The sequence below is a fragment of the Hordeum vulgare genome, chromosome 1H, assembly GCF_904849725.1.
Source record: "Hordeum vulgare subsp. vulgare chromosome 1H, MorexV3_pseudomolecules_assembly, whole genome shotgun sequence".
NCBI classification, from domain to species: domain Eukaryota; kingdom Viridiplantae; phylum Streptophyta; class Magnoliopsida; order Poales; family Poaceae; genus Hordeum; species Hordeum vulgare.
The window spans coordinates 491,811,000-491,833,063 of record NC_058518.1 but is presented as its reverse complement, the minus strand read 5'-3'; the positions used below and the strand labels follow the sequence as shown (position 1 = coordinate 491,833,063).

At 47.5% G+C, this 22,064-nt stretch overlaps 1 protein-coding gene and 1 long non-coding RNA gene across 3 annotated transcripts; both read right to left on the bottom strand.

The window, feature by feature from the left end:
• Positions 1-8,760: 8,760 nt before the first annotated feature.
• On the bottom strand, positions 8,761-13,040 carry LOC123449049 (probable galacturonosyltransferase 4). Of its 2 annotated transcripts, XM_045126127.1 has the most exons (9): positions 12,863-13,040; positions 12,714-12,748; positions 12,566-12,607; positions 12,401-12,500; positions 12,106-12,293; positions 10,947-11,188; positions 10,482-10,839; positions 9,826-10,401; positions 8,761-9,394 (listed from the first exon to the last, which is right to left on the bottom strand). In XM_045126127.1, the coding sequence occupies exons 1-9, from the start codon at positions 12,972-12,974 to the stop codon at positions 9,119-9,121; spliced, it is 1,929 nt and encodes a 642-aa protein (XP_044982062.1). In that variant the 5' UTR covers positions 12,975-13,040; the 3' UTR covers positions 8,761-9,118. The 2 variants fall into 2 exon arrangements, with proteins under 2 accessions (XP_044982062.1, XP_044982070.1); XM_045126135.1 differs by lacking the exon at positions 12,566-12,607.
• A 3,342-nt stretch (positions 13,041-16,382) lies between these two features.
• Positions 16,383-20,993, bottom strand: LOC123449045. Its single transcript, XR_006631955.1, has 2 exons — positions 20,696-20,993; positions 16,383-16,788 (listed from the first exon to the last, which is right to left on the bottom strand). It is a non-coding gene; the product is annotated as an uncharacterized LOC123449045 (long non-coding RNA).
• Positions 20,994-22,064: the final 1,071 nt, after the last annotated feature.

The window sequence follows — 22,064 nt, the reverse complement described above, 5'->3', positions numbered from 1 at the left end:
GCAACGACCCCGGGAGGTAAGATGGGCCAAGTGGGGAGGGAACCATCCCCTAGGTGGGCTGGTGCGGCTCCCCACTCAGCCCAATGCGTAGGGGAGAGGGAAGGGGGGCAAACCCTAGGCACAGGTGGGCCTTAGGCCCACCGGGTGGTGCGCCACCCCCTCCCACCCTAGCCGCCGCCCCCTTTCCCATCTGGTGGCTGCCGCACCACCTAGGGGGGAACCCTAGGGGTGGCGCACCCTCCTCCCCTTCCTCCTATAAATAGAGAGGGGTTTTGGCCCTTGGGAGACAGACTTTTTCCTCTCTCTCGGCGCAGCCCTGCCCTTCTTCCTCCTCCTCTCTGCCGGTGCTTGGCGAAGCCCTGCCGGGAGACCTCGTCTCTCCATCGACACCACGCCGTCGTGCTGCTAGAGTTCTTCCCCAACCTCTCCCTCCTCCTTGCTGGATCAAGGTGCGGGAGACGTCACCGGGCTGCACGTGTGTTGAACGCGGAGGTGCCGTAGTTCGGCATTATATCGGAATCGCTGCGAGTACGACTCCATCAACTGCTTCTAGCAACGCTTCCGCTTAGCGATCTTCAAAGGTATGAAGATGCTCTTATCCCTCTCTCGTTGCTGGTCTCTCCATAGGAAGATCTGAATATGCATAGGAAAATTTTGATTTTATGCTACGTTACCCAAAAGTGGCATCCAAGCCAGGTTTTCTATGCGTAGATTCTATGCACGAGTAGAACACAAAAGTTGTGGGCGATGATTTGTCAATTTGCTTGCCGCTACTAGTCTTATTATTTTCCGGTGGTATTGTGGCATGAAGCGGCCCGGACCGACTTTACACGTACGCTTATGTGAGACTGGTTCCACCGACAGATATGCACACCGTGCATAAAGGTGGCTAGCGGGTGTCTGTATCTCCTACTCTAGTCGGATTGGATTTGATGAAAAGGGTCCTTATGAAGGGTAAATAGCTTTGGCATATCATCGTTGTGGCTGTCACGTAGGTAAGAAGGCGTTCTTGCTAGAAACCCAAATCAGCCACGTAAAACTTGCAACAACAATTAGAGGACGTCTAACTTGTTTTTGCACGGTTTGACATGTGATGTGATATGGCCAAAGTTGGGATGTTCCATGTATGATGTATGAGATGATCATGTTATTGTAATAGGTTTCATGACTTGCATGTCGATGAGTATGACAACCGGCAGGAGCCATAGGAGTTGTCTTAATTTATTGTATGAGATGTAACGCCATGTGTTTACTACTTTTACTTCATTGCTAACGGTTAGCTATAGTAGTAGTTGGCGTGACGACTTCACGGAGACATGATGATGGAGATCATGGTGTCACGCCGGTGACGATGATGATCATGCGATGCCTGAAGATGGAGATAGAAAGAGCAAAGATGATAATGGCCATATCATGTCACTATATGATTGCATTGTGATGTTTATCATGTTTTACATCTTATTGCTTAGAACGACGGTAGCATAATAAGATGATCCCTCTTAAAATTTCAAGAACGTATTCCCCTAAGTGTGCACCGTTGCGAAGGTTCGTTGTCTCGAAGCACCACGTGATGATCGGGTGTGATAGATTCTAACGTTCGCATACAACGGGTGTAAGCCAGATTTACACACGCGAAACACCTAGGTTGACTCGACGAGCTTAGCATGTACAGACATGACCTCGAATACAAGAGACCGAAAGGTCGAACATGAGTCGTATGGTTGAATACGATCAGCATGAAGTTGCTCACCATGGTGACTAGTCCGTCTCACGTGATGATCGGACACGGGTTAGTCAACATGGATCATGTATCACTTAGATGACTAGAGGGATGTCGATTTAAGTGGGAGTTCATACTTAATATGATTAGATGAACTTAATTGTCATGAACTTAGTCTAAAAGTTGTCTTTATAAATATTGTAGATGGCCAACGTCAACCTCAATTTCAACGCATTCCTAGAGAAAAACAAGCTGAAAGATGATGGTAGCAACTATGCGGACTAGGTTCGCAACTTGAAGCTCATCCTTGAAGCAGCTAAAAAGGCTTATGTCCTTGATGTGACGCTGGGTGACCCTCCCGCTCCCGCAGCAGCCCAGGACATTCTGAACGTCTGGCAAACGCGGAGTGATGACTACTCTCTGGTTAGGTGTGGCATGTTATACAGTTTAGAAACGGGGCTCCAAACGCGTTTTGAGCAACACGGAGCATATGAGATGTTCCAAGAGTTGAAGCTAGTTTTTCAAGCTCATGCCCGTGTCGAGAGATATGAAGTCTCCGACAAGTTCTTTAGCTGTAAGATGGAGGAGAACAGTTCTGCCAGTGAGCACATACTCAAAATGTCTGGGTTACACGGTCGTCTGACTTCACTTGGAGTCGAACTTCCGGATGATGCTATAATTGATAGAATCCTCCAGTCTCTCCCACCAAGCTACAAAGGCTTTGTGCTTAACTACAACATGCAAGGGATGGAAAAGACCATTCCCGAGTTGTACTCGATGCTCAAGTCTGCAGAAGTAGAAATCAAGAAAGATCATCAAGTGTTGATGGTCAACAAGACCACTAGTTTCAAGAAGGGCAAGGGTAAGAAGAACTTCAAGAAAGACGGCAAAGCTGTTGCCACGCCCGGTAAGCCAGATGTCGGGAAGAAGAAAAATAATGGACCCAAGCCTGAGACTGAGTGCTTCTATTGCAAGGGAAAGGGTCACTGGAAGCGGAACTGCCCCAAATACTTAGCGGACAAGAAGGCCGACAACGTTAAAGGTATATGTGATATACATGTTATTGATGTGTACCTTACCAGCGCTCGTAGTAGCTCCTGGGTATTCGATACCGGTGCTGTTGCTCACATTTGCAACTCAAAGCAGGAACTGCAGAATAAGCGGAGACTGGCCAAGGACGAGGTGAAGATGCGCGTCGGGAATGGTTCCAAGGTCGATGTGATCGCCGTCGGCATGCTACCTCTACATCTACCGTCGGGATTAGTTTTAAACCTTAATAATTGTTATTTAGTACCAGCTTTAAGCATGAACATTGTATCAGGGTCTTGCTTAATGCGAGACGGCTACTCATTTAAGTCAGAGAATAATGGTTGTTCTATTTATATGAGTGATATGTTTTATGGTCATGCTCCACTGGTAAATGGTTTATTCTTGATGAATCTCGATCCTGATGTTACACATATTCATAGTGTGAGTACCAAAAGATGTAAAGTTGATAATGATAGTCCCACATACTTGTGGCACTGCGCCTTGGTCATATCGGCGTTAAGCGCATGAAGAAGCTCCATATTGATGGACTATTAGAGTCTCTTGACTTTGAATCATTTGACACATGCGAACCGTGCCTCATGGGCAAGATGATTAAGACTCCATTCTCAGAAATAATGGAGAGAGCAACCGACTTATTGGAAATAATACATACTGATGTGTGTGGTCCAATGAACGTTGAAGCTCGCGGTGGCTATCGTTATGTTCTCACTCTCACCGATGATTTGAGTAGGTATGGGTATATCTACTTGATGAAGCACAAATCTGATACGTTTGAAAGGTTCAAGGAATTTCAGAGTGAGGTTGAGAATCAACGTGACAGAAAAATTAAATGTCTACGATCTGATCGTGGAGGAGAATATTTGAGTCATGAGTTTGGCACACACCTAAGGAAGTGTGGAATCGTTTCACAACTGACGCCGCCTGGCACACCGCAACACAAGGAGTGTCTGAACGTCGTAATTGCACTTTATTAGATATGGTACGATCTATGATGTCTCTTACCGACTTACCGCTATCATTTTGGGGATACGCATTAGAAACTGCAGCATTCACTTTAAATAGGGCACCGTCTAAATCGGTTGAGACGACACTGTATGAACTATGGTTTGGCTAGCTCGTTAGTCAATAGATGATCATGGTTTCCTGATCATGGGCATTAGATGTCATTGATAAAGGATCACATCATTGGGAGAATGATGTGATGGACAAGACCCAATCCTAAGCATAGCACTAGATCGTATTGTTCGTATGCTAAAGCTTTTCTAATGTCAAGTATATTTTCCTTCGACCGTGAGATTGTGCAATCCCCGGATACCGTAGGGGTGCTTTGGGTGTATCAAACGTCACAACGTAAATGGGTGACTATAAAGGTGCACTACGGGTACCTCCGAAAGTGTCTGTTGGGTTGGTACAAATCGAGATCGGGATTTGTCACTCCGTGTGACGGAGAGGTATCTCTGGGCCCACTCGGTAGAACATCATTATGAGCTCAATGTGACTAAGGAGTTAGTCACACGATGATGTGCTACGGAACGAGTAAAGAGACTTACCGGTAACGAGATTGAACAAGGTATTGGTATACCGACGATCGAATCTCGGGCAAGTTCTATACCGATAGACAAAGGGAATTGTATACGGGATTGATTGAATCCTTGACATCGTGGTTCATCCGATGAGATCATCGTGGAGAAAGTGGGAGCCACCATGGGTATCCAGACCCCGCTGATGGTTATTTTCCAGAGAGGTGTCTCGGTCATGTTTGTCTGTCTCCCGAACCCGTAGGGTCTACACACTTAAGGTTTGGTGATGCTAGGGTTATAGGGAATTGTTATACGAGGTTACCGAAAGTTGTTCGGAGTCGCGGTGAGATCTCGGACGTCACGAGGAGCTCCGGAATGGTCCGGAGGTAAAGATTGATATATGGGACGGATGGTTTCGGACATCGGAAGTGTTTCGGGCATCACCGGTAACGTACCGGGACCACCGGAGGTGGCCCCGGGGGTCCACCGAAGGGGGGCAACGACCCCGGGAGGTAAGGTGGGCCAAGTGGGGAGGGAACCAGCCCCTAGGTGGGCTGGTGCGCCTCCCCACTCAGCCCAATGCGCAGGGGAGAGGGAAGGGGGGCAAACCCTAGGCACAGGTGGGCCTTAGGCCCACCAGGTGGTGCGCCACCCCCTCCCACCCTAGCCGCCACCCCCTTTCCCATCTGGTGGCTGCCGCACCACCTAGGGGGAACCCTAGGGGTGGCGCACTCCCTCCCCTTCCTCCTATAAATAGAGAGGGGTTTTGGCCCTTGGGAGACAGACTTTTCCCTCTCTCTCGGCGCAGCCCTGCCCTTCTTCCTCCTCCTCTCTGCCGGTGCTTGGCGAAGCCCTGCCGGGAGACCTCGTCTCTCCATCGACACCACGCCGTCGTGCTGCTAGAGTTCTTCCCCAACCTCTCCCTCCTCCTTGCTGGATCAAGGTGCGGGAGACGTCACCGGGCTGCACGTGTGTTGAACGCAGAGGTGCCGTAGTTCGGCACTAGATCGGAATCACTACGAGTACGACTCCATCAACCGTGTTCTAGCAACGCTTCCGCTTAGCGATCTTCAAAGGTATGAAGATGCTCTTATCCCTCTCTCGTTGCTGGTCTCTCCATAGGAAGATCTGAATATGCGTAGGAAAATTTTGATTTTATGCTACGTTACCCAACATCGAGATATGTCGCCTTCAATGTGCAGGATGAAGCACCGCTCCATCGAAGAAAACATCCACTAGTCCCCTGAACCTGCGTACACCTCCAAGAATGACGCCACCAAGGGGGAGACGACACAAGCGCGCCGCCGTCTTCTGATCTATCGATCTAGGGTTTCCCCGGAGGTAGCAGATAGTGATCTAGAACTTCTCCTCAGCGATGCCTTCAAGAAGGGAACGACGCCGTAAAGCGTCGCCATCGCCGGCCTTGGCATCTAGCCAAGAGCAGGTTTTCACCCAGATATGTTCGGAGAACTTCATCCAGCTTCTTGTGCACGGGTCGCCGCCTTCTCTGCTGGAGACTAGATCAAAGGATCCAGCCGCAGCCGCCTGAACGGCCGAAGCACCACCACGGTGCCAAAGCAGTCCGTCATTGACAGGACTGCGAGTGGGAAGACGAAGACTGCAAAGGTAACGCCTTCAAGAAGGTAACGACGCGCAGGCGTCGTCGTCACCCGCCACGACCGAAGTCGGATCACGGATTTCACCGGCAGCCGCCCGTCCCCACTCCATGCACAACCAGCTAGCCGACCACCTCCGACGAAGAAGAAGGCCACCACCACCAAGCCTAGGGCCGGCGTCCCAGACATCCTCGTGTTGCAGATCAAGTCCATGAGTAGTGCACCGCTGACGGCGATTGAAATCGGTAGCACACCGAATCAGCCCGACTGAGTCAACGCCAGATCCGTCATTGTTGGTGCCGTCCTCCTACGCCGCCGCCGCACCACAGCCATGCCGCCGCCGATCTGCGTCACCGCCGCTGATCTGGCCGAAAAGGAGCGCCGTCTTCCAACCAGATCGAGATCCGAGGAGAAAACGCCGCCGCCGCCACGCCACAAGGGCTTTGCCATGTGACGCCTTGGGCGACGGCGGCGGAGGGGAGAGGAGGTGGGGGCGGCTGTAGGAGGAGGGCGGGGGCTCCCCGGTGCGGGGCGGCGCCGCCGCACGGGGGAGGCGGGGGGCGGCTGTAGGGGAGGTCGGACTGGTGGTAGGGAGAGCGTTCATCACATAAAATGAGATGGATGTAGGTAGAGGTTGATTCGCAAAATATTGGACTAACAAGAATGCAAGTACTTAAAAAACACGTGTCAATGCTGCCAATTCACCGAGTAAAGCAGTCGGCATCACAAAAATATTTACTGAGATGTGTACATAAAGTTGAATACCAGGGGTAACCTTTTCTTTTCTTGAGATCATTCACTTGTGCTGATAGAGCAAACACACAAAGTGACCTTCGAACGCCCGACACATCAGTACATCTGTATATGTACAACCTTGCCATTGCAGGACTTAGGAGCACCATACCAAACCAAAAGTTCGGGACCTTCTAAACTACCCTATGTTATGTAGTATGTACTCTCAAAACAAGGAGTCTGTCAAGCCTAATCTAGAAAGAAGAACGGGATCAAGAGGAGAGGAGCATGACGACGCATCGGCGGATGATGTAGAGCCTGGCCTTGTGTTGCCTCAACATCCTGCTTAGCCCTCCTCCTCCTGCTGCTGACCCCTTGTGCTTGCTGACATGGCTCTTCACCTTGTCCATCTGATCTAGACAGGCCTCAACAGGAAGGTGGTTGTGCAGGAAGAAGCAGGCTCTCCTCTTGCTCTGCTTCTGTTGGTTTGATGTTGGACCTGTCTCTGCTCTGGTTGTGGCCAAGTGAGTGGGCAGCGCTTATATAGCAGGGAAATGGGCAGATGGACATGACTACTCACCCACATGATCCTCACATCTCTGCCTACTTGCTTGTATTAAAAACTGATGGGATGGCATTGGGTAGAGAGATGGGGACGGGGGCATATACCCCTTGTAGGAAATGGGGGGCTGCCTCTACCTCCACAGCCACATGCAGCGACAGCCACGCTCAAGTTGCAACGGATTCCGATGACGCTCCAGGGGGGTAAATCGCCTCTGGACAACGGAAAAGGGTCGCTCTTGACACCGAATCCGTCGGTTCCATCCACAGGTCAGGGATGCCTAATAATATTACACATTTCCACTTGCTTCTTCAGTGATCAGTGGGCGGCATTTCGTTGAGGAACTGTCCTGTCGGATCTTGGAATGTAATATAAGCTCATGTAGTCATGTCTGTATATGTCGTCCTCCAATTGGAGGTTTTATAATGCATGATGACATGATGATAATGTTCTGGATAGCTAGCTTCCAATGTAGTCGGGGACCGGCAAGCACAGCCATTGCAAGTTCATGTTTTGGATTTAAGATCTAAAAAAGGAATACAGTACGAAGTAAGTAAGAAGCGTGCTTCAGTTCACCCCCTATAAAAGGTTTAATTTTTTTTTGACGAATCAATGATGTACTCCCTCTATAAACTAATATAAGAGTGTTTAGATTACTAAAATAGTATTCTAAATGCTCTTATATTAATTTACGGAGGGAGTAGATCGAGAGTTAAAGCAGAGCAGACGGAACAAGAGACTCGGTCGCCCCTCCTCCTCCCACGACAGTGTCGCCCCCGCGGGCGACCGGCCACACCCCAGCCTCTGCCTCCTCTAGCCCCCCCCCCTCCCCCCTCTCCCCCGCCGTCGTCGTTGGCGCCCGCGGCCGGCTTGGCCCCAGGGAAGCTGGTGGTGGCGACCCCTGACCTTCCCCTTCACGGAGCGGAGGTGCATCGGAGGGTGCTCCTAGGCGGTTTGTGTGTGTGTGGGGGGGGGGGGGGGGGGGGGGGGCTCGCAGGTGGACATAAGCACACCAATAAATGTATGTTTGGAAAATATGGGTTAAATTTAGCCATATGATTATCTAGAAGTTATTTATGCATTAATAATCTCTCAGTGGAGCTGGCCTAGAGAAGTTGAATCCGAATATCCAGCAAGGGTTTTAAAGATTGAATGTGACTTAGAAAATCAGTCATTGTTCTTTCTCTATATTAAATTAAACTAGAGAATGATACCTAGACTGAACAATTCAAATAAAACATAAATTAGATCTCTACATCTCATCACATATAATTACTATTACTAAGTTACTATACCTTATCACATCACATAACAGAGATTAGGAGTACATATACCTTGAGAAATTGATGTCAGTCGGCAGTACAGGCGAGCGCAAACCGACAGCGGCGATCGGCATTATCACGCATTGTCCAATTGAAACAAGCAGAGAAAGATACTCCCTCTGTAAACTTTTATAAGATGTTTTAGATCAATACTTTAGATTATCCAAACATGGAGAATTTGACCTAAGAGGCCTCCTCACGTAGCTGTATATACTTTGCATTCATGGACTACGTTCTGTACTCAACAGTTAAGCACCCATTTTAATAGATAGAAGTGAGGCTTGAACCCTACCTGACTAGCCCACCGCCTCATGGTGTTAGCCACCCAGGGTCTTTGGGTCTTTCTCGTGTATTTCTAACTTCCATGTTACAGATACTCAACGGCAGCAATCTAACTTTTTCCTACACAACAATGGCATGCCAAAAAGCATTTGGAGTGCAGAATTATTATTTTCCCCTACTGGCATGTAATCTCAACCCCTACAAATACCCAACATGGGATATCGACACAAAAATCAAGAGAGACAAATAGATCAAACACTGAACTACCTAGGCTAGAGTCAGAATGGCTTGGAGTCGGAGGTACTGGTCTTGCTTCACGGATTGATGTTGCATTCCCGCAGAAAAGGCTGATCATAGTCAAGGTACTTTGACCAGTAGCTTCGGAACTTGGGGAGGCCAATCTCAAGCCAGGGCTTCAGGTTGCCATTGTAATGTATGACTGCGGCACGCTCCAGGTCTCTACTGCTTACATGTGGGTTGTAACCTAGACCGAGAACATGCCATGATCGATCGAGGGGGAATGTCTTGTTCCAGAATGTAACCAGACCTGGAGGGAGAGTGCCAAGTTTCCATAGCAGTCCGTCCTCGTTCTGCAATCAAAAGTTGACAAATGTTTATCAAACGGAATGCAAAAGAAAATAACAAATGACAGGTTTTCTGAAAGAAAACAAAGGATGGAGTTAAAAGCTTCTAAGTCATTGACAATTCATAAGGATTATATAGTTCTCTGATTCTCGCATCTTCTGCACAGTTCCCTGTAAAATAGATGTGTTGAGAGATTTTCCTATATCTTGCCACCCATGTAAGCTGAAAATTAAATGTGTTCATTACATGAAAAATCTGCAACATAACATGGAGAACCTTATAGGGGAATACGAATAAACTCATCATCTCACATGATCTTTAGTTCAAAACTTTATCAGCCTATTTAGGCATAGAAGCCATATTATCCCAAAGCTAGTTCTAGACATCTCGAGTAATTTATCATGTATGAAAGTAATCACAAGCATGTAAAACTTACAAGCTTCTGCCAAAAGTGGTAGAGTTCAGTTATGTTCTGCCGCCTCCATTCAGCCAGATCAAACACGTTCATTCCAAAAGCCCAGCCACATGCATCGGGGTCAAAATTCTTTGCAATAACAGGACTTGAGAAATTCAAGTAACGGCCAAAGCGATGGAAGCTCTCTCCACAAGTCTCTACAGCACCATTAACCTTCCCCTTCATATCGATTGACCAGAGGCCAGTTATGTCCTTTCTTACTACTACATCGCCATCAAGAAAGACCATCTTGTCGAGCTTTGGATAAATCTCAGGCAAGTAGAATCTCAGATGATTAAGCATTGAAAGATACTTTGGGTTTCTGTACTTCAAATCTGAATCTGAATTTGCACGTTGTGCCCTAAAGTAATAATCGATCATAGATTGAGATCCCAATTGTTTCAGCACCAGGCTGGAGCTGTCATTTAACCATGTGAACTCATCAATATTTTGTACTTCAATTGTTGCTTTTCCAGGAGGATTAGAGAGGAACCACATTCTCATTGGAGCGTAATTTAGTCTGTCAGTTACTATGTGGAAAACATGATGGGAAGGATGCTGCAGACAAAAAATTCCACTCGGTATGTTGCATGTTATCAATCAGGGTAACTCAAGTTGGAAGTATCAAGAATACATACCTTGGCATTTAACACTGTCGAATTAACAACAACTGCTGTTGCCAATATATTATCTGAGAATAAGGCATAGTGATACAGTTTGGGATCATCAAGTTTCTCATGGTTTGGGAATTGCTGCTGACTAGGATCCAATGAAAAGTATTCATTAGCTAGCCTCAAGGGGAGGCAGTGAAGACCTTTGGGAAGGGTTTTGGCTGCAAGTTGTGTTAGAAAAACAGTTTGCTTCTTTTGTGCATGCAGCTGCTCCTCTGCTGAGTGAAGCATAGCCCGGAGCTTTTTGACAGCAACAGAGCAATCATCCTGTGTCTGTTTGCCCTTGACCAATGTCTGCTCAAGTGCTTTCACCTTCTCATTGGCACTGAATAAGTAAACATAAATTAAAGATCACTGAATAAATGTGTGAGGCTGTAAATGCCCACAATATGTTAACACTTTAAAAATCATGAACATTTGGCAGACCCATACTTCTTTGGTAGATCAGAGTCCTTGGATGCATCACCAAGCACCTTTTGAACTTCCCGTATCCGCTGTCGCAAATCCCTGAGGTATTGAGGATTTGCTCGAATGGCTCCAAGACCAAGGTAGACCTTTGCCTTGATTAACTGATCCCTGATATCCCGGACCCTGGTATCAGACAAAGGCATATTTCTACTCCTACCATCTGTGTTTTCTTTTTGAGGGTTCTTTCCTCCCTCCAAGGATCTTCCCTGCAAATACAAGCCCACAAAATTCAGATGAAGCTATGTGGCAACAAATCATGACTGCAACCTATCGCATTAAGATGTAATAAAAAACCAATGATGTGAACTTTCTTCAGAGTAAAATGGAAATGCCTAAATTCAGCAGAGAGCTAAGTTAAGTAATGTATGAAAAGTAGAACACATTGACCAAACAAAATGCACTAGACGCCAGTGCAGCAAAGTGTTACAAGTGTCTGTGAACCATGAGTTTGTTGGCTCATTTCCTAGGAGTATCACTTGCCTACAATGTGGTAATCAAAACTGCAGGGATGCTTCGTGGTATCATCAAAACGAGTGGCCCCGAACGCATACCGGGCGCTCGTGTCAGACCGTCCGATGTAGAGACTATTGCCCACGGAAAAGGCCGCTTGGACCGTCCGAGCCAAATCGCCAGATCGTCTAGGGCCCAACCCAAGTGACCAAGGACGCCACCCAGATGACACCCTGGACTATGCGGCGCTAGGAGCAACTTCTCTCTGAAGACCGAATTGGCGCAAGCTCAAGCCCTGGACAGGCTCAATGGATCAGGCATCACTCTGAGGCAGTCGGCCACGGTAGATGAATGGTGGGCCCAACGTGTTCTGGAAAGACCCTTGTAGTGTATCTATTCATTAAATTTGACTCTTCGAAGTTGTTGTATATGTATGTTCTTGTGGATCTGTATTGAAACTGTGTTGTGATACTTCCTTTCCACCGACATGGCATACACGTTGCAACATGTGAAGGTGGACTCCTAGGATCGATATTACGTGGATGCTAGTGGATGTGCTGGATCTGCATAGTACCGGTGCCAGGGCGCTACAAAGAGATTAAAAAACCACAAGTGACAACTCAACTAAATTTGCCAGTATCCACCTAAAGCCTGAGAAGTAACATGTATCAACCTCAGAAGAAGACTGCTGCTGGGATTCTGTGTGCTTCTCCTGCTGATCCATTGAGCCCGTCGCCAAACCACCATCCTGTGCCTTCCGCCCTGTCACTTGGTCGATCAGTTCTCCACCCTTCAATACGGCACCATCACCAGAAGTGATCTCAGAAAGTACCCTGTTAGCCTTCTTCCCGGGTAGCAATTCTACAAACAGTTCATGTGCAAACCGTCTAAGGACACGAGCTCGCAACACCTAAATCTTTACAGTACAGTGTAACATTTACCAAAACCACACACAAGAAAATGCACACCTTGGTCCGTGGGCTCAATCGAATGTTTGGCAAACTTGAGCGGTTCCTCCAAATCCAATAATACGGCACCGACAGGTTCCTTCAAAGAACTCGCAGTTTCCTGCGTGGAAATCCATAATTAGTCGTTCGCCAAGACACAAGAAACATAACAGAATATTTTTTTACCAGAGGAAACGCAGTTAGCTTGCTATCCTCGACGCTACGGCCCTGCCAAAACATTTCACCCACAGTAAAGAAACCATTAGAGTCCATGAACATCCCCGGCCCCTGTACCAAGACCCGAAATTTTTTTGACTCCTGCAAAAACACTAACCTGACTCGCAATCCCGGCCGGAAAATCCTTCCTCTCTGCAAGAAATCCGGCGTAAATACCGTAAGAACCGCAATGCCAAGAAAATGCCTCAGATCTCGATCGAACTAGACCGGGGACGGGAGGGGGAGGGGAAGGGGGCGGGGGCTTACGGATGGGGTTAAGCGCGACGGCGAGGCGGCGCTCGTAGAGCAGTAGCAGGGAGAGCGCCGTGGGGATCAGGAGGAGGAGGAGCAGCAGCACGGACCGCCCCGTCCTCGCCATCGCGCCAGAGTTTTGGTTTTCCCCTCTTCCGTTCGTGAAACCTCGCTGAAGAGTGCAGAGCGTCGACCACCACTAGTTCGGGTTTCTAGAAGGAAGGGGATGTTTTTGGATAGGCCTTCGCTTTTTGGATGGGCTTGCCTGCTCCGCTTCTTTCTTTCTTTTTTTTCAAATTCATGAACTTTTTCAAATCCGTCAAAAAATTAAATGCACGAGCATTTTTCAAAATCCATGAATATTAATTTTTTTGAGTTTGTAAGCTTTTTCAAATCTATATTTTTTGAAATCATGATTATTTTTTTTGAATTCATAAACTTTTCAGAATGCGTGAACATCTTTTGAATTCCTGATTATTATTATTTTGAATTTTTTGGATTTTCATGGAAAAATCAACGGCCAACCGATTAACTGCAAACCGATCAACCAGGAACCGACACGTTGGGAGCGAGTTGCTCGCCTAGTTGTTGGGCCGACCAACGGACAGGACACGTGGGTGCTGACTCCTTACCAAGTACAGAAGGTGCCAAGAAGATCAAATTTGAAGCGTCGGGTTTGCTCACACCGAGTATCAAACGCCAGACCGGTTAATGAGAAAACAAAATAATTGGTTTGTGGAGCAGTGACCTGTTTATGTGCCCACACTAGGTTACATTGGGTGGTGCCGTAAAATAAGGACCGGCACGTGCTTGGTGAAACATTGAGAAAATAGATTAGCCGGTTTGCGAGATCAAATTGCTTTGGGGGCTCTAGGCGGCTCAGTTTTATTATACTTTTTGTAATGCACTCGTATGTACGCATACACCAAAGAATCTATCAAACCTAAGCCAGAGAGAAGAATCATATCAAGAGGAGAGGAGGATGACGGTGTATCGACATATGATGTAGAGCTTGACCTTGTGCTCCCTCGGCATCCTGCTCGGCTCTCCCGGTCATGAACCCTTGTGTTTGTTTTTTTTTTGAAGGAAAATTGTAAGGGAAACCCCCACAACGAGTTTTTTTTTAAATAATAGGAATCCAAATTCACGTCCGTGGGGACTTGAGCCTGGGTGGTTAGGTTGTACATCCACTCCACTAGCCAAGTGAGCTGCCATGGCTCTTCATCTTGAGCTTGCAACAGGAGGCTCATGTGTAAAGTATTAATCACCCAAAGGCAACCACTCGATGCTCTACCTTGTTGGCAGTTAAGACCTATCACCAGCACGAGCACTTCGTGGGACACCATCCATAAGAGGGGATGTTATATGTCTAGCAGTAGTTTTGTTATGTGCATCATGATGATGCAGAGGCTAGGGTTCGCCCTTCCATACAAAAATGACTAGCGGATACCCATGGCACAAGACCAATGTTCAAATAGGCCTTAGGACTTAGTTTCCTTCCTGAAGCCTGGTCCAAAAGCCAAGAAAACGACAAAATGATTGTCTTTGAAATTTTAAATGAAAATATGTATATTCTTAATATGGCTCTTTACCTTGTACATTCTAACTCCTGGGCAAGATAGGTCTCAACGGGAAAGTGGTTGTGAAGGAAGAAGGATGTGCTCTACTCTGCTTGCTCTGCTTCTAGATGGATACTGGATCTGCCTCTCTTGTGGTCATGGCAACTTGGCACCAAATCGAGGCATTGTTGGCCACACTTCAAAGGCAATGGAAACACATTGGTAGGAGGTTGATCACATACACATAATTTCCCTATTCTTATGCTATATTCATTACCCATCCAAGATAACATGTTATGGTGGTCTTGTTCATGTGTTAGCTCTAGAACTTCCATCCTCCACTGTCGAGGGAAATACCAGGTGCTCCTAGATCTTACATGCTCCCATGCTACAAGAGCACCTAGGCCATAGGATCTGATATCCAATGGCCATCTCGAGAGATCCAGGACCTCCACATAATTATACGGTTTCTAGAAACTTTCTTCCCAATTTTACGAGAGCTCTCATATTTGTAATTAGGTGAAATGTTGCCACATATGACTTGCATGAATGCGTACTCCCAATGGTATAAAATCAAAGAATATTTGTATGTAGTATAAAGTTTAACGAAGTATGCGTGGCATCGACATCAAGTAAGAAGAATCAATGGATTTCTTTGCAATTGAGGGTATGGAATTATCAAAATCCTTCAAACTTGATTTGTATCACTACAAATTGAACCATTTAAACTTGAAGGTATGAGGTTAGTTTCCAACAAACAAGAATGCAAGTACTTCATAGATACACATGTCACAATGTTGACAATTTACTAAGTAAACCAATCCAACATTGCAGAAATTTTTTTAGAAAAGGAGGATGACCCCCGGCCTCTGCATCTGGAAGATGCATGCGGCCATTTTATTGATTATTCTCGAGGACCTTACAAAGCAGTACAACAATATGCCTGAATCCACCATCTTGGCAACATCTGCCGCTACTCCTATCCATATGATGAAGGGGTGCAAGCTGGACCAAATACCCAGACCTCTCACCTAAGCCTAACATCTAAAGCTGGAGACCCTGACCGAGCCACATACCGGGTCCGGGGTACAAACCGGTCCGACGCACTCACATGTGTCGTCGTCGCCATCTTCCACTGGTCCATCTTCAGATCAGATTGAGGTACCAGCCTTGGCAGGTGCCTCCGCCATCGACGCCATCATGACGCCAAACGATGACCTCCACCTACGCGAGTCCATCTCCAAGCAGGACGGATATCCATGCTAGGATAGGGTCGCACCACCGCCGTCGCTCACCACCCACAAGCGCCACCCAGCCCCAAGGTTCCAAAGCGGTGCCTTCAAGAAGGGAACGGCGCCGTGAGCGCCGCCGCCGCCCAACAAAGTTGAGGCTTTCGCCCGAAAGACCTAGGGGAAGGGGAAGTGAGGGGATCAGTCCATACCGACACCTCCAAGGAGGGGAACGAACGGCGCCCTCAGGCGTCGCCGTCGACGCGGCCGACCATGGCCGACCAGGGATTTCGCCCGAATTAGGTCCCCACCACTAGCATCACCTCCTGTATAAAACCGGCAATCCAAGGAAGCGCGGCCCGACCAGGCTGGCCCGCATGGCGCGGGGAAGGAGGGGAGGCGCTAGATCGCGCGCACCGGCCACTGCAAAAGCCGTCGTCGGACGCCAGCGACCACCGGATCCCGCCGCCCGCGCGGCCGAGACGCCGGATCCACCTCCCGCACGGCTGCTAGCCTGTCGTGCCTCGCCAATGGAGCCGCCGCTCCAGATCCGGGACTCCGCATGCAGAGGCATGGCAGCCTAGGCCCCGTCGCCACCATCCTTGGGGCCCCGGGCTTGCCCGGCGGCTGCCTCAGGCGGCGGCGAGGAAGGGAGGGGGAGGGGGAGGCGGCTAGGGTTGGGAGGGAGGGAGGGAGGGAGGAAGGGAGATGTGCCAACATTGCAGAAATATTGCTTAGAAGTGTCCATAAAATGAAATGCCGTGGGTAACCTCTTTTTTTCCTCGAGATCTCATTCACTTGTGATGATAGAGCAAACATACAACACTCCGATACACGACAAATTGGTACTTGCACATCCTTGCCATTGCAGGACTTAGGAGCACCATACCGCAGAGAAACTTCCATCCAAACTAATGGCCAGCAACATCCATTTGAACCTCTAAACTACCCTATGTTATGGCGTAGTATGTACTTGCACACCAAAGAATCTGTCAAGCCTAAGCTAGAAAGAAGAATCAGATCAAGAGCAGATGAGCATGACGACGCATCGGCGGATGATGTAGAGCCTGGCCTTGTGCTGCCTCAGCATCCTGCTCAGCCCTCCAGATCCTGATCCTGATCCTCCCTGGTGCTTGCTGCCATGGCTCTTCACCTTGTCCATCCTGACTCCTGAGCTAGATAGGCCTCAACAGGAAAGTGGACAAGTGGTTGTCAAGGAAGAAGATGTGCTCTGCTCTTGCTCTGGTTCTACTGAATGGATATTGGAGCTGCCTGTGCCGTGGTGGTGGCCAAGTAAGGGTGCAGCTCTTTATATAGCAGGGAAATGGCCAAACGGGAGAGACCACACTCCCACATGACCCTCACATCTCTGCCTACTTTGCTTGCGCTTATAAAGAACTGATGGGGACGGGGTCATCATATACCCCTTGTAGGAACTGGGGGGCCGCCGCTACCTTCTCCACATGCAGCGGCAGCGGCAGCGGCAGCGTCGCCCAAGTTGCAACGGATTCCGATGACGCATCAGGGGACAAACGCCTTGTGGACAGCCAAAAAGGGTAGCTCCTGACAGCGAGTCCGTCGGCTCCATCAGCGATCAGCACGCCTGATTCCAGATTAGTGAGGATGGATGGGACCCCGGAGTGGGTGGCCAGGCTAGGCGCCTTTCGTTGAGCAACTGTCCGGTCGGATCTCGGAGTATAAATATGTGCTCAGGTCTCTATATGTCGTCCTCAAAGTGAAGGAATCCTTTCAGTTCAATTTTCCTTTTGAAGGAATCCTTTTATAATGCATGATGATGACGTGCTGATAATGCTTCCGGCGGCCGAATTCCAAGCTGGGAAATTCCAGCTTTTGTGTCATTTTGTTGGCCGCCATTATCGTTGTTAGGTGCATGAGTCCGTACATGCAAATTGTGTGCAAGCGGCGAAATGGAGGAATACCCTGTTAGCCGATAATACTCCGGGCCCTGCAAGCAAGCAGATAATAACCTTAACAAAAAGGGGGTTTGTATGCGGCACTAATTAAGCTAGCACACGACTCATTCTATCGATTGTTAGGCAGTGATTACACAGTTTAGATAACCAAGCACTCTTCTTTAATCAATGGTGGTCTACCCTTTTGAGCTTCTGGGAAGAAGATGTGTTGTTTTAATTCTTCCTATGGCGATGAACTGCCAAACAACCACTTGGAAGAAACCGCGGCGCCGGTAAATTTTCTTTCATGTGTTGCCGGTCGATGCTGCCCGATGGGGGTCATGCACCCATATTCAGCACCCACTTGCGGAGTTTCTGTCCTTGATGAAGAAAGCTACGCTTTCGAGCGACGGAAAGGCCGCCAAACCCTACCGTATCATTGCCGTCGTCGATCGGTTAATTTACTTGTGGCACGACGACGAGCTCGGGGTCGGGGAGATCACATGGAAGAGAAGGAGAGGGGGCAAGCGTGTGTCTCTCTCTCTCTCTCTCAACCCAGCTAGCCGCTTGCTCCTCTGGCTCGTGCCATGGCTGGACTGACAGGCTGACGGTGTTTGATTTCAGTTCAGGGAAGAAGATTTTTCTGTCTTGATGCTCCCCTAACGAACTACCTGATATCCACTAGTTCTAGCTAGGATAGGTGTGTATGAGTGTGATTAGGGTGATGTAGTCCCGGTCACCTAGGGACAGGAGAGTATTTTAGCATTGCTACAGAGGGTTGTCTCTTTCTTTGGGAGAAATTGGGATACGTATCAAGATGGCAATTGCGGATCTGTTGTACGACTATATGTTTCAGGATACGCACATATTTTGGGAAGAATATGAAAACAATTCGGTTCGGTGCATTATATGCATTTGGCAGTGTTAGAATAATTTGGATATATGTATCACAACACGATGAAAACACCGAGATTTGCTAATAAGGTTTGTCGAACCCGCCTACTTTCTAGGGCAATGGTTACGGGCACTTCTCCTAGAGATATCACAATGAGGTGTGCTTCGGTACCCTCCCCCAAAAAAACACACAATACGTACAAAGGTGAACGTATACCCACCTCGTATTGTACAGTACAGGCCGCCGTACGTGTGCAATACGAGATGGGTATATGTATGTCTGTCCGTAGTGTACAACAGTGTATAATATGAGGTGGGTATACGTTTCTCCTTCTACTTTTGTTGTAGGGAGGGTGTACCGAAGCAAAAGTATATCACAATACTGGCCGCCTGGGCGGCGGCACACGTCTTTTACGTGTCTATCATTCTAGTGGTCATGGGTTACACCGTTGTGTATTGGGCATCATGTGAGAAGCTTCTTTTTTTTCCCATAGTTCAGTCGTATGTAAATACTACATCGTCAATGGGATGGACAGACAAGGTTGAATTATTTGGTGAAACAATAGGGATGCTTGAAGGCGTAGTAGAATGTCAAGCCAGCTAAGATGGATGTTGAGGACTAATTTTTGGTAGCGAAGATGATCGAGTGTTCTAATTGGGTGCAAAATTTCAGATTTTTTGTGTCTTTCTGCTATTTTCTTTTTTTCGTAAATACTGTTCCTCCTGAGTGAACAGTGTTGTCGCCATGCCCGAAGTGAACGGTGTTGCCGTCTTTGGGCGTGGCGGCAAGTGTCACGTGTCGGCTGGCGTGCCTGCCGCCACGGCTCATGGAGTCTTTTATGTCAATTTCATCTAGAAGGGGTATTTTCTAGCAATTCGGCTATACAGGTGGTCTTTTTGACAAAAACTCCATTCCATCTACCATGCCTTTCCTTTTCACTGTAAAATTTTCATCCACTATATTTTGTGAATTGAAAAACTAATTTATATCTTGTTTGCATATTTGCGTTCGTCGTGACGAGGCCTTTAAAACAAGGTCACTTTTGAATACATGTGTATAAGTTTTAAAGCTTCACCAAGTTTTAACTACTAAAGCCTGATAGGAATAAATGATAAATTCACAAAGTTTCAAAAACTAAAACTTAAAACCCTAAGCCCTAACCCCCAAAACCCTAAACACTAAGCCCCGAGCGCTAAACCCTAACCGCTACATACTAAACCAAAAAAAGAAAATGAAACTTGCTAATATTTTTTTTACAACTATCACGTTTTAATATATAGAACTTACTCTTTCCGTTCCATAATGTAAGACCATTTTTTACATTATGCCGGTGTCAAAAAAGTCTTACATTTTGGAACCGAGGAAGTAGTAAATTTTGAAAATCGTTAATATGTATTCCCTCCGTAAATTAATATAAGAGTATTTAGAATACTACTTTAGTAATTTAAACACGTTTATATTAGTTTATAGTGGGAGTATTAAAGTGTGGTCTTGTTTCAAAGTCCTTGTCGCAAGGAACATAAATATGCAAACAAAATTCAAATTGGATTTTTTTTCTTGAAAAGATATGATAGATTCAAATTGAACTTCGCCCGGAGTTGCTTCTTTGGAAGGGCGCAAATTTTCTTTAGAAGCGCGAGCGGACACTCAAAATAAGGGCTGGGACTGGGGCAGTTTTTTGGGACAACTCCTCAAAATTAGCTGAATAGGGGCTCGGCTGGGTGCAGTTGACTCTTCGACATAGCTTTTAAGGCACCGGTTAGAGATGCTCTTAGTTACCAACGAACAAGAACCAAGTACAAACAAAAACACATGTGACAATACTGCCAATTTTCCGAGTAAACCAGTCGATATCGCATAAATATTACTCACATGTGTGTACATAAAATGGGATGCCAGGGGTAACCGCTTTTCATTCCTGAGATCATTCACTTGTGCTGATAGAGCAAACACAGAAAGTAACATTCCGGAGAAGTACATGTACAACCTTGCCATTGCAGGACTTAGGAGCACCATATCACACCAAAACTTGCAGCAACACCTAAACTAGCCTATGTTATGCAGTATGTACACACGCACCAAAGAATCTGTCAAAGCCTAAGCTAGAGAGAAGAAGGAGATCAAGAGGAGAGGAGCATGACGACGCATCGGCGGATGATGTAGAGCCTGGCCTTGTGTTGCCTCAGCATCCTGCTCAGCCCTCCAGATCCTGATCCTGATCCTCCCTGGTGCTTGCTGCCATGGCTCTTCACCTTGTCCATCCTGAGCTATGTGATAGGGCGCCTGAATGAACAGGAGGGTGGTAAGGTTCTGCTCTGCTTCTACTCGACTGATACTTGGTTGTGGCCAGATAATTAAGTGTGCAGCTCTTATATAGCAGTGAGATGGATGGCCAAACGGGAGAGACCACACTCCCTCCCACATGATCGTCACATCTCCGCCTACTGGCGCTTATAGAAATCCTGATGGGGCATTGGACAGAGAGGATGGGGACGGGGTCATATACCCCTTGTAGGAACCGTGGAGCTGCCTCCACAGCCACATGCAGCGGTAGCGGCAGCCACGCTCAAGTTGCAGCGGACTCCGATGACGCTGCAGGGGACAATCACCGGTTAGACAACTAAAAAGGGTCGCTGTTGACACCGAACCCGTCGGTTGCACCTGCATCCACGATCAGGACGCCTAATTTGGATGGAAAGTGGGCTCCGTTTCATATTAAGAAATGGATGGGAGAGTGAGTGGCCAGCCTAGGCGCTTGTCGGATCTTGGAACTTAAAATATGCTCATGCCTTCCTCAAATTGGAGGAATCGTTAGTGTTAGTACTATAATGCATGATGATGACCTGATGGCAATGTTTCCGGCGGAATTCCTAGCTGGAATTAATATGAGTCCGTAACCGTACATGTATATTCTGCAGGCGGAGAAAAAGATGAGCACTCTGTTTGATGATTAGCTTCCGATAATACTCCGGGCCCTGCAAGCAGGCAACAAGATAACCTAAACAAACAAAAAGGCATTCGTATAACCTAAACAAACAAGTAGTGATTAAAAAGGTTTCCATTCAGATAATTATAAGCTCACTTCTCCAATCAGTGGTCTACTTTTTCGAGCCTGTGGGAAAAAGTTGTGCTTTCTTTTCATCTGATGACGATGAACTCAACTGCCAAACAACCAACCTGGCCCTCTCAGAAAACCGTGGCGAAGGTAATTTTTCATTCATGTGTTGCCGATCGATGCTGCCCGAACGGGGTCATACACCCATATTAAACAGCCACTTGCGCAGTTTCTGTCCCTGGTTAAACAAAGTTACGCTTTCCAGCGATGGAAAGGCCGCAAAAACCTACCGTATCATTGCCGTCGTTGGTTAATTTACTTACTTATTACTGGTCGGTGGCGGGTCGTCGACGACCTCGGGGTCGGGGAGACCTCATGGAACGCGAGGGGGCAAGCGTGTGTCTCTCTCTGAACCCAGCTGGCCGCTTGCTCCTCTGGCTCGTGCCATGGCTGGACTGACAGGCGGACGGACAGCTCCGGTGTTTGTTTTCAGACAAATAGTGTAGAAGATGTTTCTGTCTGATCTGATGCCCCCTGAACGAACTGCCTGACATCCGTAGCTAGGT